The 18,133-nt window shown below is 30.0% G+C and overlaps 2 protein-coding genes across 5 annotated transcripts in view; one reads left to right on the plus strand and one right to left on the minus strand.

Annotated features, from left to right (window-relative positions):
* Positions 1 to 18,133, plus strand: part of LOC122271845 (alpha-1,3-mannosyl-glycoprotein 4-beta-N-acetylglucosaminyltransferase C) — a 20,479-nt gene continuing 2,346 nt past the window's right edge. The window contains exons 1-4 of one of the 3 annotated variants that reach the window (XM_087158742.1): positions 1 to 413; positions 9,321 to 9,352; positions 13,146 to 13,269; positions 16,111 to 16,205. In XM_087158742.1, the coding sequence (XP_087014868.1) occupies positions 13,167 to 13,269; positions 16,111 to 16,205 (198 nt within the window). In that variant the 5' untranslated portion in view covers positions 1 to 413; positions 9,321 to 9,352; positions 13,146 to 13,166. Of the gene's footprint in view, positions 414 to 9,320; positions 9,353 to 10,728; positions 10,881 to 13,143; positions 13,270 to 16,110; positions 16,206 to 18,133 lie in introns of those variants that run through there. The other 2 variants (XM_071176976.2, XM_071176978.2) reach the window with 2 other exon arrangements.
* Positions 18,009 to 18,133, minus strand: part of LOC147812748 (WD repeat domain-containing protein 83-like) — a 27,505-nt gene continuing 27,380 nt past the window's right edge. For both annotated transcript variants that reach the window (XR_015432407.1, XR_015432406.1), the window contains exon 8: positions 18,009 to 18,108. The gene's annotated coding sequence lies outside the window, so the exon portion shown is untranslated. The remainder of the gene's footprint in view (positions 18,109 to 18,133) is intronic.

Here is an 18,133-nt window from a genome sequence, read left to right on the forward strand (position 1 = left end):
TAAAAAAAAATCTAAAGATAAGAAGCCATAACTACTGGTGAACTTCATCGGTTTCTGTTATTTAATTTTAACGATAATCTATTTCTCATAATTTATAAACACTTTTGAAATATTTTCACGACTGAACTTCAATCATTGATCGATTTTTAGCAAATCGTAATCAAATAATGATCTAATAATCGATTTTTAAATCGTAATCAAATAATGTTAAGGAAAAACAAATTTCCGAACTAACTCCTATAATTTAAATCATCAATTTATCGTCTGCCACATCAGTATATTCTTTGGTTGGGAAAGATTACCGACCTAATGATTTTCAACGATAATATCTAGTTAAATGAGTCATAACTGGTCAAATTAGAGCTTTTATAGTCTAAAGATTTGATGGCTATCCGTTTACTTTAAAAGTTAATGTACGTTTTTATCTTCTTTTTTCTTATTTGAATGTTTATGATCCCTTCCACAATTACAACGATTTTATTATTATTCTCGTCATTGCAAAGAAAGTAAATTACAATCTGAATCTCAAAAAATGACGAAATCAGTCATCTGATTAGCTCGTTAATTGATTGACTTCTATTGTTAAAGACGTAGTTCTTCCACGATCGATTCCTTAAACTGCTCATGTCCATTAACTTCGGGACATGTAGGTAAGGAATAGCACATGAAAGTTTTATTTACATAAGCATTTTAAGACTTACTTCATTTCTATTTTGTCTGCTCAATTCATATTTCTTATCATTGCAAAAAAGAAGTAACAATTAATTATTTTTTTAATTTGAAATACAAATCTTAAAAGACAAGTTTTTGTCATTCGAGTCTGAGTTATTAAAGATCTGATCATCGCAAAAAGTGAGGTACTTTTAACTTTGAACTACAAAGTATATCGACCATTCGTCGTTTATCGGTAGTACTTTGCAAAAATATTGAAGCACATTTTCTTCGGAACGGCAAAACCTTTCGACTATTAATCGTTGAGAGACTGCTATATATTTCATCTGTCTTACAAGAAGTCTAAACTGCACTAAAACATTGCGTCAACTGCAAGTTTTATTTTCTCTCTTAAATATTCTTATTTTCTTGAAACTGAACACTGAACTGTTTATTTGACATGAAACGATCCATCTTCGACAAATTATTTAAACGATTTGATTCAAGCAAAATCATCGATATGAATTTTCCCCACAATGCTTTCTTATGGAAAACTCTGTCGTTTTTTGGAAATGATCAGAAAAATAAATCTTTTTCCATTTGTACGCTACTTAAATCATATACTTTTATAACTTTTTTGATGCTTTCCTACTTTCAATTCCTCCTTATCGACATTTTGAAGGCCATACGTATGCCATCAACAACTAAATTCTTCATTTGCTTGTTGATTTCGAATTCTTCAACCATCATTCTATGGATCAGTATGCACAAACGAGCAGCGTCAACATTGCATTTAATTAAAAAACTAAACAAAATGAAACTTGAGTTTACCACGAGCAATTTGAAAAAAGTTCGCTTCGTTAATGCAGCCATAGTTTTACTTGGAATAATAATTTCCCTCACTATAATTTCCCTGAGTTATTTTTCTGGAACACGGAGCGTTGGTTTGTCGTTTAAAAAGCTCGTTCATCCTACGATAAATATCGTCATAAAAATCGTACAGATTACGTTCGATATTTTGCTGAGCACGGGTTACCCCGCTCTGGTGAACATATCACTATGTGCTATGTATGATGAATGTAAGAACTTGCTTTCTCTTTACAACGAAAGATTGAATAAACAAAGAGAAGATTCGTCCATTTTGAATTTTTTGTATTTTTACCCGAAAATTGAAACTCTCCTGGAAGAAGTAAACGATAATCTTTCCGGTCCGGCTAGCGTACTTTGCACCATATTTTTTCTCAATGTCTGTACGTGTGAGGCCTACATTTTGTTGTATGGTAAACGCTTTGATAAGTTCACGCTGATAATGGTGGCGTACAATTTCCTGCTCGGAATAGTTTCTTTAGTTTTTCTCTTTCTCACGGCCACGGAAGTTGAAAAGCAATCGGAAAAAATATTGCGAACGCTTGAGACCAAGCATGACAAAGCGATTAGAGCGTCACATTTTGACAAAGTCACGAGCAAATACATGAAAGTCCTCATAAGGAAAGAATGTATTAAGATGTCGGCAGGGGACGTTGTCAGTTTCAACAGGAGTCAAGGCTTGTCTATGCTGGCGGCTTTGCTCACATACGGAATATTTATCCTCAATTTAAAAACTGAAAATTAAAGATTTTGAAATGTTAACATTTTTGACTCAAAAGCTTATTCAAAGAAACAAATGCATACTTAGCAATATTTTTTCTCGACGTTTGTTCACGAGAAGCTTATATTTTACTGTACATTAAACATTTTGATAAGAGTAAATGCACACTGATAATGGCAGCTTAAATTTTCGAATCACCTCCTTAGATCCTGCTCACAGTCACAAAACATAATCGGCAAATCAAGCACGACAAAGCAATTTACGGCAAAATTGTGAACAAATATTTAAGAGTTCTCAAAAGAACAAAATGTTGGCAGGTGATGTTGTCTGTTTTATCAAACTTCTATGTGCATAACCGCCAACATAGATAGGAAAAAATCCAGCAGATTTTACGAAATAAAATAAATTTCATGATAATTGTCGCATAAACATTTTAGACATAGGGAATTTTATGGATTTATATAATTATCAAAATAGAAAAACTGCAACATTTTCCGGTTATAATTAACATTAAATGAACTTGAAATGTCATGTATTATGCTTACTCATAATTTTGAAGAGTAATAGGTATTTAATTCAACAAAAATAGTTAAATGATTTTTTAAAATTAATTTTTAAAAGGGAGTTCTGAATAAAAATAAGCTGAACATTTTAGAACAAAATGTTTTAAACCAATTTTTGTAAAGGAGGCTTGTTTCATTATGTATTATTAGTAAAATTTATTGAAATATTCAAGCAAGCAATAATCTGAGCAAAAATTCTACTTCAATAGGAATTTTTTAAGGAAACTTAACTCAATTTTAGGAAATTTTTTAAAATATACAAAAACCAGTAGAATTGTTATTAAACCAGTAGACCAGGAGAAAGTTGTAAATTCCAGTAAAGTTGGCAGCTATGTATATACTAGCGACTTTACTTACATACGAACATATTCCATTTTAATAATTGAAAATTGAAAAAAAAAATTGATTTCAAAATGCCAGTCATTTTATCCAAAACTCGAAAGGTTACTCAGAATAGTAATTGATATCTCCCGTCCTGCTTTCATATGTTTAAATACATATTTCTCACAGTTTAGATATTTTAATGTATAAACATGTGATAATGACAGCACATAACCCAATCGAAGTATGACATTGATTTAAACAAATTTTAAAATAAAAGAAATTTTATGATATGATTTTCGAAATCAATGTGTTTTAAAGGAGTTCATTTAATTCGGCCAATATTGAAGATGATTTATAGATGAAGGTTGACATTGTCGATTACTTCTTTCCCCACATTGGTGACCCGGACGTGATGTGAACACGCCTACCTTGACAGAATCTCTCACTTCAATTTGAACATGTCTACTTCAGTGGATGGTCCACATTGAACAATTGACTTGCTACTTGTGACAGTGACATTATCCACCTCCTCGCGCTGTTGCTACGAATTCTCGATCACACACAACGTATACACTCGACTGCTAAAGGCAACGCAAGAGCAACCACAAACGTGAACTTAATACAATTCTCACGATCAGCACTCAAAAGTACGATGATCTTAATACAGCTCTCTCGGCTCCTCACAAAACAGCAATGAATCCACTAGTGGTATTCCATTCATTGAATTGTTTCACTGATAAAATTCTGGTGGGGGAGTACTGCAGTGTATCTACTACTAATTTTTAAATAATTGATCAAGCACGGGGTCGAGGTTGGCTGGAATAGAGGCCAGACGCGGATTATACGGGTAAGGGTTTTACTAGCCTAGGTATGTATCCGCGTCTGGAAGGAAAGAAAGAAGGTGTATCTACTACTACAAAAACACAATTCCAATTTACTAATATATAAGACATGTTAACACGATTCTTTTCCCACATGGCATATTATTTACGTACGGAATATTTTTTCTCCATTCAATTTATGCATAATCTCATATGCTTTGGACCACAAATTCTGTTTGCTAAAGCTCCATATCTAGCTGAGCAAGATGTCGTACACTCTCAAGTGCTCATCAAGAAATTCCATCTACAGTATACTCTCCATATCTCAAAGTTGAAGGGACGCTAAACAATTTCGAGATAACAAGTCCAGAACTAAATGTGTTCTCAAAAGCAGAAAAATATATTCTAAAATATTACTCTAAAAAGTAGAGTCATGAAACGTAAGAACAACTACTATTAAATATCCCAGAAAGCGTGTAAACCTTACGGCAACCTTGTTCCTTTTATTGTCACGGAAATACTAAAAACCTTTTTTCAATAAAGCAAAAATATTGCAGTTTCAAACATTTCATCCCAAACGGAATTAAAAATTATTTTTTAAAGCTTTTTTTGAAAGGTAAAATGGTTACATAGGTCCATAATGACGCTTTAGCTGACGTCACACTAGAGATAGGATCAAATTGCATAGTCCATTAAAATTTCATGACAAGGGTGATTTTAGTTGAGCATACAAGACGTTGCGAAAAGAAACCTTATAATTAACTAGATTTAAAGTCATTTTCACCTTGAGAGTAGCTTTATTAAAGGATTTTTAAACGCTTGAAAACCCTAAGACAGAGATGGCGAACCAATGGCACGCGTGCCATTTATGGCACCCGACACAATATTTTGGGCACGCCACCGATCACTTTTGTTATTACACTATGAATTGTTATTACTCAAATGCTATTACACTGTGAAGCATATGTAACAATTAAATTAAAATTCACAAAAAACACGCAAAATAATAAACAATTATTAATGAAAAAATTAACAATTAATGCTAAAAAAGCAATTAATTACCATAAAAAACAAGCTAACAATAAATAACTAACAAAAAAAAAATAGTCCTGCTTAAATTAACATCTTACAACCTAATATTTGTAATCTAATCTGCAACAACAGAAGTCACACTGATGTTACTTTAAGTTGAATTGCGCGTATAACTGAGACATTGCAAAACGTATTTTCTTTTCAATGTAAATAAAGAGTTTTGAGTAGATAGTATTTAGTATTATTATTTTCCAAATAATCATGAAGTCAAAATTATTTGACGGCACGTCTGTGATTTTACTAAACAACTTTTTAGAAAAAATGGCACGTTGGTGTATGAAGGCTCGCCACCCCTGCCCTAAGACAACCTTCATTTAAGGTTTTTATATACAAGGCTGTTTTCCAAGGTTTTGGATTGGCGTAACGTGCGTAGAATAAAGCAGATAGTCGCAGATCTCGTTTTAAGATTAGAAGGTTTACACGCAAACCTAAAAACCCTTTTAGGTTTACATTAAAAGGTTTTTGCTAAGTGAAAATAAACCTTATTTTGCTATCTAGGTATGAATGTTATAATAGTTGACTATAGGTCTAAATACGACAATAATTTTATTTTTAAAAGTAAGACAACAATAATTATGCGTTAAATAAAAAATAATTGGTTTACAAAAAACTTACATTGCGATTTTTTCCAAAACAATTCCTTTTCTTATTCGAAAATAATTCGACATAGCAAGGCTTTGAGAAGAAACCCTTCGACATAGGAATTCAAATTAACATTAGGTGGATATGCAATGCCAAGGGAAAAAAATATTTTTTTGGCATAACAAGGTTTTCAAGATATGAAGAATATACTGTATTTATCATAATAGTAAATTAATGTTTAACATATGGTCTATTGAATATTACTATAAATAACAGAATATATACTAATAAAAATGCTTTCAAAAATAACTCTGTATCTTCATTGTTTAAGTAAATAAATAGTCAGTTTATGGCATCTTGACTTTTTCTAAAAAACAAAGAATATTTATTATTAAATAATGTTTTCACGAATAACTCTGTATCATCATTGTTTCAGAATATAAATGGTCAGTCTGTATAAAAAAAAATACCCTGCCAGACATTGTCTTTTACGTATTTTTACTACCTACGATTTTACACTGTCGTCGGTGTGAGCCAGGTGCGGAATTCGTATCTACCAACCATTGCTGCTATTCGAACCCGCGAACACTCTATTCTCTGAGCCATCACGGCTCTGGTTTACATTATTTTATTTCATGTTCTATAACTCTCGATATTTTTAATACAATATTATTATAACAAGTGAAATACAAACGTGTTTTTTTTTTTTTTAAAAAAAAGACTGTTTATAGTTTTTTAACTTTGTTTCTAATTTTTGTGTAGTTTAAAAAAGCCGTTTTAAGATTTTACATGCATAAAATCTCTTATTCACTAAACGTAAATATCCCATAGCTAAAAATATATTGAAATGAATCCCAACTGATTGTTGAATCTAATTATTTAGAGCTACAATGAGTTTGTTTTATTTTAAATCATTTTGGACGCCACACAATTTCTTTAGTTAAAATATTTAATTTGCATTTATATTGCTCAACAAAATAAGTATATCTATTTTTTATTTTCATGTAAGAACAATGGAGTTAATTTATTTTAAAATAAACTTTTGTATTACTGAACGTGATAAAAAAAACTATTACTTTTTTTAAATATTTTTTTGGACAAATCTGCTTTTTGATAAAAAAGGAATATTTTTTTGAAAATTATCAATTTGATATTATTTAATTTTGAATGAATTTTAAAGGAATTTAAATTTATGTAAATATATTACTTAGTTGACTGATGAAAAGAAAAATAGAATTAAATTTAAAAAAAATGAAGATAATAAAAAAAAAAAGAAATATAATTATTTAGAAGAGTTTAGTTGCAGGCAAATCTTTTACTAAGTTGGTTTACAAAAATAATTGTGTTAGAAATGCTGATATTTATGTTAAAATAATCATAACTTCCGTTAACATAACCAGGTACTTGAGCATGCGGCCCTTTATTCAAGGAGAAGTTGTGCACCCTTTCAAAAATTACAAAAAAAATTTTTTTTTTCTTTTATAAAATTTTTTTAAAAATTCACTTTGCAAACAATAATAACACTTAACTATGCTGTGAATATAATTATTTTATTTTATTTTATAAACGTCGATGAGCAGCCGATCAAATTTTAGGTTCACGACCACTAATGTTCAACTCCGTAGCCTTGTAATTTTGAAGCAATCCAGAAGACAAGAAAACTCCTGGATCAATACTCCCAGAGGTATGATTTGTAATGGAAACATGGAGGACTTTGTGACTCGACAGATTTAATGTGCATCGGTCACCATTTATTACACGGGGAGTTTTCGGCCGGCGGGGATCGAACCCACGACCTCTTGGACATAGGTCCAGCTCCCTATCACCCAGGCTATCCCGACATCGAACATAATTATTGTAAAATAGTGAGTTATTTTCTCGTATTATTAAAATAACTTTTCGTAAAAATAGGAGTTTGAATCCAGGCGGCTAAAGACTCCCCGAGCAGTAAATGGTTACTGATGCACGTTAAATTTGTAGGGTCACAAAGTCCACTATGTCCCGATAACAAGTTATACCTCTTGGGGGACTGAATTGGAGATAGATCGTTCTCTGATTCATGTCACAATTACGATCTGGGGATGAATGAATGGATATATGAATGGTTCCGCCCTATAAAACGGGTGTGACGTATGGGTGTGGCAGAAGTCGAATTCTAGGCCATAGATGGTGCTACTGGAAAACAAGAACAATCTCACCCCTCTGCTTTAATGACAGACGACAACAACAACATCATTCAAATAAATTTAATTTAAATGTGGTAAGTTGTAGAGTGTATACAATGTTCCGATTTAGTACTTTTCTAAATCTCGCCTTTTCAACGAATTAATAATTAATTATTAACACTAGATTACCCAAGGAAGTCCTTCTGACTTCTTTTTAATTTCAATTAGAAAAACAATGTATATAAATACAAGATTTCTTAGAATTTTGTGACTTTTTGAACAACATATAATTTTTATATTGTTAATATTCACTAATAACTTGTTATATAATTGTAAATAATATAAAAAATATTAAGAATTAACTTTAAACAAATTTCTTTACACATTAATTATTCTTCCACAATCCAGTCATTTTGACTGCTTTTGGACAATATAGGTATATACTAAGTTTTAGTCTTTCCAGTTTTAACGAAAATTAAAATAATTCAAATTAATGTATACAAATTAACATAAAAATAAATAAAATGAATGATCATAAATAACCGAATGCTTAGTGTTTCATTTTATATATTTAAAATAAAATTAAGTCTAATATAGTACGCATTTATAAAACTGATATATAAATTAAGAAAAATCCATTGTGAACATAATGGAATGCATGAAACTCTCATCGAATAAAATATTAAGAAAAGAAATTAGTAACATTACTCGAAAAGTTTTTCCCCCCACATTATTAGAGGAACCCTTTAGCACAACTTCATCTAAACTTTTCATTAAGATCAGACTCCCCTCCCCCCCCACATTCTTGATTTGTGAGTGATTCATTGAATTTACTTTCTCAATTTTAAATTTAATGGCTGTGAAAGAGGAAGGTTGGAAAAGCTCTGGCCCACAAAGGGCTTTTATGCCAATAGAAGAAGGTTGTAACTATTTTTATAAAGTTCAAACAACTTTAAAATTCGATATATAAGTTCAATATAACATATTTTAATGAATACAACGAAACAAGCCGTGATGCCTCAGGGGATAGAGCGTTAGCCTTTCAATGAGGCGAACCGAGTTCGAATCTCAGCGACAGCTGATCGATTGGAATTCCGCATCCGACTTGCACCAACCAAAGTGCTGACGTAAAATTTCCTCTGTGGTAGACGGATTATGGATCAGAGTCCCCTTGTCGTTAGGCTAGCCGTGGGGGGTTTTCCTCTCCATGTGCGGACTAGTTCCATGAAAAAGTCCTCCACGAAGGCAAATTTCTCCCAATATTTGATCCAGGAATTCTCTCGTCTTCTGGATTGGGTTCAAAACTGCAAGGCTACAGAGTTGAGCAATGGTAGTCATAAGCCCAAAATTGTGTCGGCTATTCAACGACGGTTATAATATAAAATAAAATACAACGAAACAAAAAAATATTAGTTAGGAATTAAGGAACTCCCGGACAGTTAATATGAATGCAAAAAAGCATCCTAAATATCTGTAGGATACTTTCAAAGCAAAAATTTAGTTTATTTAATATATATATATTTTTTTTTTTTAGAACACAAGATGAGAACTGGATTATCTGAAAGGGTATTTGTTTATATTTACTTATATAAAATACTAAATTTTTTTGTAAGCATATTTTGTAAACAACTATTAATAATTACTATATAAGATATTTAAGTCTTATTTTCTCAATGTTAATGTTCGTGAGCTTTTATAGTTATCGAAAATATCAACTGAAAAATACATCTCATTAAGGGATAATAATTGTTTGGCTACTCTAAAACTATTCTACTGATTTCTTTTTATGTATTTATTGAGAGCTATTCCACTGAAACCAGACAGATTTAAATAAAAGTTAATAACAGAAAAATTTTCAATATTTCTCTTACAAATTTCTCAATGGATTCAATAAAACTCTTAGAAAAATCCGTTTTTTGTCGATGAAACAATCAATAATGTTTCGGTCGCCTATTATACAACACTATTGCTATTATTTGGTTCTAAGATAATTTTAAGCTGATTACGTACGTAACTGAGTTATCATTTTCTTTCATCTCAATTTCAATTTGATTTCCAAAAGGCAATTGGAAAAACTATTTCGGATTTGAAAAATACGTCTCATTTAGATTTAATAATGTAGTTTTGATCAATTGAAAAACTTATTGTAAAAAGTTAACTAACAATGCGGTAAATTTTCTTTAAAATATATATATATATATATATATATATGCATAGATATATACGTTTCTCAAATTATCCGAAACGAATCGCATATTCAAATTTATCAACGCATTGTATATTTACTGATCATCATTTTGAAATAGATAGTTTTCAAAATGAGCGTTTATTTATTTATTTTATCTCTTCGAATTTTCCAATTTTTGTATAATGACTTGGAATAGAAAGAACAAGAATCAATTTCATGATCGTATCGAAAACTAGCTGTTATACCTTTATTAAATAATTAAAATTTTTCTCCCATATAAAACTAAAATAAATTAATTAAATTTAATGAATGAATTAATATTTGAAAAAACTGTGTTAACATCAAGTGTCAACCACCAAATGTTAAAAAAAAATGTATTTGAACTTAATTGGAGGAATAAAAAGTATTTTATTAACGATCCAAAATTTGAACAAGATATAGGAAGAGTGTGAACTAATAGTAGGAATTAAATAAAAATCATTTAATTATAAAATGCCCTACACTATATACCCTTATCAACCCTCATTTAATTTGTAAAAAGAAAGCGTAGAACATTCAAATCTACAGCAGGCCAACAATTCTTTAACAATGCATCAAAACGACTATCTACGAGGTCGAAATTTGGCAGCAAATTAATGACTTTTCTCCAAAATAATCCTTCTCCACCACTTTCTTTTTATCATTCTTTTTTCTTCCTTCGTTTTTTTCACCTAGTTTATAGCTTTATCAGTTAACAGCCTCGACATTAACGAAATGAAATGTCAAGCTTTACTGAGCATCGCGTTGCTAAGCAACCATTACATACCTATGCTTAACGCCTTTTATACTATTTTAACAAATCTTTCCTAAAGCTCTGATGTTATTGGTAGAAATAACAAGTATGAATAATATGCTGCTTTATATTTGGTAAGGATTTTCTCAAAATCATGTGAAAATTTTCATAAATTTTAATAACTGACTGTCATATGTGAATTTCTCCTTTTCGCTCATTAAATTCTCATTAATAATATTTTTTGAACAAAGTTATTTTCCTTGCCCCTGCTTCGCACAAAAGCCCCCTTTATTGGTTCGTAATCAATTTCATTTCTTTAAACAGAATTATTCATTATTATTATTATATAATTACATTATTATATTATCAACAGAATTAATCGAAATTTACAAGTAAAAGACCATAAAATTTTTTATCGTCTTAAATACAGAATTATTACCGCATATTCAGTTTCAGATTATATGTAAAATCAATAAAAATTTAGAACATTTAGATTTTTCGGAGTAAAAAGTTACAAACTCTTGCTTTAATTTACAGCTTTTAAAAAAAATCTATTTTATGATATAGTTGGAACGCTAAAAAAGTTTTTTTTTGACCAATAAACAGTAGAAAAAGTCTACGATGGCGCTACGAGTGGATTGCTAATAGAAAAATTCTATTTTGATTAATTGAACATTTTGTTTCTTAACTATTTTATTGGTTTTATCGAAATATTACGAACATTTTTTACTGATTTTTTAACAAAAGAGACTCAAACAACAATTTTAAAGGAAATCTTTGAGATTTTATTTTACGATGCAGAAGTAACGAAACAACTTTGAAAATTCTTTAAACAGCATTATTTACTTTAAACAAATTAATTCAAATAAACAATTAGTACAATTAACAATAACTATTAATAACAGAAATAAAATTAAAAGGTTCACGGAAAATTTATTTTGTGTTTTGAAACTTAAATTATAATTTTTCATCTTTGTTAAAACACAAAGTATTTGTAAAAGCTTAATCATTATATCAAAAGTTATACATTTACGTGTTTAAAACATAAATGTATTTTTAAAACCAGGAAAGAAATAAGCTAAACATTATATCCGGTCGTTAAATGCCACTAGATTGGAAAATTGCCCTCAGGTGACCAAACAGTCAAACCCATTGAATAAAAAATCTAAAAATACATATTGGAAATATTTTCAAATACTAAAGTTGTCCCGTTCAATCTCCACCCTCTGATGCCACGGTGATGTCTGGGGGTCGGATGAACCCTAGTTCGATGTAGTGGTCAATTTTCTGACGAGTATATATATATATTTCACAATAAGACGTGTATTTTTTTTTAGATATTTTAAACAATTTTTATGCCAATTCCATTTTACAATCGTGAACAGCGTCATCTATAAACAAACGTGCAACAACCAATCTGCCAGATAAAAGCTTTTGTTTTCTAGAAAATCCAAATCTGCAATAAAAAAGGAGGCTTCCATTTAAGATTTTGAAGTTTCCCCTGTCCCCGAGTAGGTGAAATTGCGGACAGAGAGGGGAAAAATTGAATGTATCATTTGCGTTACATGGTGAAAACGACCACGTGAACCTCCCACGGTTAGCCTGACGGCAAAGGGAGTCTAACCCATGATCCGTTTACCACTGAGGATATGTCACGTAAGCACTGTGGTCAGTACGAGTCGGATGTGGATTCGTATTGACCATCCCGGATCGAACCCGGTTCACCTCATTGGAAGGTGAACGGTCTATCCCCTGAGCCATCGCGGCTCAATATATGCTCATGTGAAAGAATCGGTGACAAATTATAGCAACGAAATGTGTAATTTTGTATACATATTTCATTTTTACAAAATGCCGACCGGACTGGGTAGGGATCAGGGAACTGGCCTTACACCAGAAAGGTTCTCGGTTCTAATACCGAGCAAGGTATGGATGATCTTTTATTCTCTGTACTATCTATCCTTACTGTAGGAGCAACCTTGGTCCACCTAATATGGTGCCCCTGAAAGAGTGGCCAACAAACCTGCCCTGTAAATGCCTGAATTGACCAAATGTTAACACAGATGGGCATCGGAAGTAAAAAAAAAAAAAAAAAAAAAGAATATAAAAATACTTTAAATTATTATTATGTGAATACATTAAAAATGCCTGATAGTGAAAAAAAAAAATTATCAAACAGTAGCTGTCGCCGTAGCAAAGGCATGCGCACTGTTTATTATTACTCTTGAATACAGTTGAAAAGTGTGATGGCGTCCAAATAAGGTGAGGACGCCATCAAACCCAAAATAACACCCATTTTCCCAAAGGGTAAAAAATGTTTTTATTAAATTTTTATTTATTTGGATTTTAAACACATATTTTCAATGGAACATACATATTTTATTTTTCTAAATTTGTAGGAGCTTTTTGAATGATAAACCATGAGGAAGATATCTTTATTAATAATATCTGGTTCTGCTACTTTTTTCTTTCTCTGTGATTGGTACTGGATGTCAAAATATTATTTAAAAAGTGTCAATTATGGTAAGTAACATCTTCTTTAACAACTATTTTAACTTTAGTCACATTTTTCACAATTGCAGACCATCAAAACTGTTTTAAAATTATCATTTATATTAACAATGATTAAAATAAATAATGTTTTAAAGAAAATAAATTTTTCATTCAAGAATTTTGTTAATACACGGATGTAAGAAAGTAAGAGAATTTTCAGACTTGGTCGATTATCTCTAGAACTACTGGTCCGATTTTAATGAAATTTGATGTGTACATACATACGCATGATCGTTGGAGTCGGAAAGTATGAAACAGCAGTTGCAAAAAAAAAAAAAAAAAAGGGTTAATAGGGGGGTATGGTCCCCTCTTACAGTTAAACAGGACTTACAGCGTGATTTCATACTTGAAATAAGGGATATCATTTTCTGTGACAATTGTCCCGAGGCAATTTCATACCTTCCGACTCCAACGAGTGTTATGCACGATCATGCGTGTGTATGACAATTGTTGAATGGTTATTTCTTTTGTATTTTATCAAAGTACGTACATACCAAATTTCATTAAAATCGGTCCAGTAGTTCTCGAGATAATCGACCAAGTCTGAAAATTTTCTTAATTTCTTACACTAGTGTATACAATATTTTTTGTATACTAAAGGTAAAGGATATGTTTTGTACCTGTTACTGCTTATTCAGTTGACTTCCTTAATAACTAATTAAAAATAATTGATATCTTTTATTTTCATTTAATTTTATATTTATTTAAATAATGGTTAGTTTATACATTTATCTTATTAGACAACCAATAAAAAAAGAAGAAAATTCTGTAGTAATTTTGAAAATACCATTTAAAACGAGAATTTTGTTTATATCAATTTCGCAATGTTTTACTTTTTTCGAATTTCATCTGATTTTATTAAATATTTACTAGTTTGATTAAATATTTACTTTTTAGGAAAAAATATATTTAATTCCAGTTTTATACATGGCTAGATTTCCTTTTTTTGAAAAATTAAAAGATGAAAACACATTTTAATATAAATATTATTGTATATATTTTTTAAGCTGATCAATAATACTGTAAGTTTTATTTTATTTTTTTTTAAAAAAAGGGTAAAAACCGCAAATTTTAAATTCTTGAAAAAAATTATTTAAATTCAAAAATTACAATATTGGAAAATAAATCTGATGCAATGCTGGTAGAGTAGTGTAAAAGAAACTCCTTCTATTTCAACAAACCTTTAGGGATATTTATCGCATTGGTGTTGAGAATTAATTATAAAAAACTATTAAACTTAAAACCAGGGGTCTGTTTAGAAGAAATTTGGGTTCATTAACGGACCCTTCACAAAATATCTTTTCATAAAAACGGACCCATCACAAAATAATTTATCTTTTAATTGGACCCTTCACAAATTTGTTTAGTTTCATTATTGTTTTGTTAATCGAATAAACCCTTCCGGGGGGGGGGGGTTAAAGAAAGACGGTTCTAGACAAACTAAGATTCCCTAATTTTGAATTCCAAATGTTGTACTCTAAGAAAATATTTCTACTTTTGCAAACATCATGTGCGCATTATTATTAATATTAAATTATAATTTTTTTTAAATAAATAATTGATCAATTTATATTTATTCATAAAATTAATTAATAGATTATTACATAAACAAAAAATTATTTATATCAATTTTTTAAATAAAATACTAAAAATTTAAGAATTATTTAAGTTTACTTAATGCGTAACACATTAAAAGTGATACATTACTAAGTTGTGTTATTTAAAATAAGTCAATTGAAATTATTAAAAATTTTAGTGATTTTGTTTCTATTATTCGTCTGAAATGAATATTCTGTGTTGAGCAGTATAGGCTAAATACCAAATATTTGTACGTCGCATTTCTAATTTAGTAGCAGCATTTGTTGAGCAGAATCTTGTATCTATTTACAATTTAAAAACTTCTTGAAAATGTTTTTAGCAATTTTTGCAATAGTAAGACCCAATTTGCACAAAGTCACAATAGCAGGACCCTGGTTGAAAAATGTGATTTATCGCTTACTTTATATTCACAAATTATGAATAGTTTAATTTTACAAAAACAGGACCTTTTACAAAATGTCTGGACAGACCCTGAAAACAAACATAAAAAATAATTTAATAAATGGCAGCTATACTCCTTTGTATAAGAAAACAATTAAGAAGTTTTGAGATAGAACATCCACTAGAAACAATTGCGTGGACAGGGTGCGTAGCCAGATTTTCAACAAAAAATGAGCACCTTTTAAGCACTCAAAAATATTTTTAATAACTTTCTAAAAAAAAAAAAATTCATAATTAAGATCTGTGCAGCAATAAAAATATTTTTTTTCTCTATCGCTTTAAGTTCTTAATTTATAAACATAAAATAAATTCTTAATTTATAAACATAAAATTACAAAAATCATGCATTTTTTGTAATTTAGATGAACAATCAACATGGCAAAGGAAAAATCTCTTTTTAAAAGATAGAAAATTAAGCACTTTTTACAAACTCCGAATAAAATTAGCACCTTTAAGGGCTTTTAAAATACGTAATCAAAAATAAGCATCTTTAAGCACTTTTTAAAAACACTACGCTCCCTGATGGAAATACCAGATTATATATATATATTTAAAAAAAGTTTTTTTTAAAGGTTAGAAACATCAGGATTTCCCTGCATTAATTAATACTATGAAAAAAGACGGTATTTCACAACCATAGTTGGTTTCTTAATATTTTTGTCATGTTTATCATTATAAGCAAATTTATATAAAAGTTAAGCACATCTTTTTGTAATTTTAGGAAATATCAGATGAAAAATATCAGGATTAAATTATTGTTTTATTTTGTAGGCAATGATACATCAAAACTTGCCAATTGTTTATCGGCCATGAATCAAGGATGGCTGCTATGCAGAAAATGTGCTAATATTGAGCAAGAGTTACAAGTAACTCGAAAGTTATTTATTTCTTGATAAAATAAAACAAACCACATTTAGATAGCTTTTGATTTTAAATATTGTTCTCAAAGATTATTCATTTTAAAGAGAAAAAAAAGAACAAATAAAAACTCTTTTCATCATGTTCATACATATAAATATGAACAGATTTTTAACCGGTTTTTTTTTATTATGACCTGACTAATTAGAGTTTGGTACTGATTCGGAGATTCAATGACTCGAATCACAAATTTGCATCTGATTAGAATCAGTTGATTTTTATCGGAATAGATTTAAATTATGATAAATTATTGTTTCTTAAATTTTCAGTTACGTTTTACACGCACTGATGCTATATCACATAGGGTTGAAATTTTTTTTTGTAAAGTTCAAGAGATTCTTACACATTCATTATTAAAAAATTAAGATTTTCCATTCGCGATAGCAACGCTCGAATACGCCATCTTGGGAAAAGACCGGTTCTATGTCTTGACCCTCCACTTTCCCTCTCCTCGATTGCATAGGAATGTACAACAATATTTGCCCCTTTCTTAAAATTTTTCGTATTTAATTGTCATAAATATTTTGTAAAAATTCTATGACGTATTCTTTTAGAAGTATGCTCAATACAGTTTTCAGTTCTCTAGTGGCAATCGAAACGGGCTACAGGTGGCGCAAAGCCGAACTCTCTACCTATGGCTTCACTTTGCATGCTTTCACCGTTAGCGTGTGAAAAGACATAAAAATCGGAAGTACGTTAGTTTCTGTCTTGATTTTCACTTAGATTAAAATCTTTCAAGTTAGGAAACTATACGGAACTGAAAACTCCATTAAACATAGCTCTAAAAGAAAGCGTTAGGGAAATTAAAAATTCTTTTTTAAACATTTAAATGCGAAAAATATTAAGAAAGGGGAAAATATTGTAGTACATTTCTATACAATTGAAAAGGTGAGGAGAGGGAAGGGTCAAAGGCAGGGTATTGGTCTTCTCCCCAGATGGTATATTCAAGCATTGCGATCGCCAAGTTCCCTAACTTAAAAGTTTTTAATCTATTTGAAAATCAAGACAGAAACTAACGTACTTTCTTCTCTCATGACTCTCCACACGCTAATGGTGAAAGAATGCGAAGTGTTGCCATGGGTAGAGAGTTCAGCTCTACACCCCCTGTAACCCATTCCGATTACCAATTCATATAATTCGACAAACTCACATAATAATAATGAAGCACCCTTTGCAGTTTCGTAAAAGTTACAAGTATTTATGACTTTTAACAATACATATAATTAATAATATTTAATACTACAATACATAATATTAACAATACATAATACTTTTAACAATACAGGGTAATTATACAGAAGATAGTAAGTATATTTAATTACTTGAAAGAATTGTAACGTTTTAATAACTTTTCTTTCTATCGACGTCATAAAAGGAGTACTTGGTAAATGAACTGCAGTTAGAATCTAAGCTAAATAGTGTTTTGAATCATGCGATTCAAATCATGTGAATCGATATTGATTCGTTAAGTCATACCTAAACGCTCCTAATGTATACCTTAAGCCATGTATACTTAACGTTAAGTATTGTTATTCCAGTAAAAAAATTACTGGATTCGAATTGAGATCTGAATGACTTGATTTTAACAAATGATTTGAATCACTTAATTTCAATCCCTGATTCGAATAGTGATACGTATTAGAACATTGGTAGTCACAAACCAAAAAATTGGGTCGGCTGTTAAACTATAATTGTAAAATAAAATACTTTTTATTAGTTATTTTAGAAACCATAAAACAACAACAGTACAGTACTTATAAAGTGCAATTGAGAGCTCCTTTGTAAACAGGTTAGTGGCAGAGTCAGGGTAACATTTGTCAGTTTACTCGCAAGAGACTGTAAAGTATGTTGCTGCAGCAAGAATGCATTATGATTT

The sequence above is a fragment of the Parasteatoda tepidariorum genome, chromosome 3 (assembly GCF_982258835.1).
Source record: "Parasteatoda tepidariorum strain Cologne lab strain chromosome 3, Ptep-v5.0, whole genome shotgun sequence".
Classification (NCBI taxonomy): domain Eukaryota; kingdom Metazoa; phylum Arthropoda; class Arachnida; order Araneae; family Theridiidae; genus Parasteatoda; species Parasteatoda tepidariorum.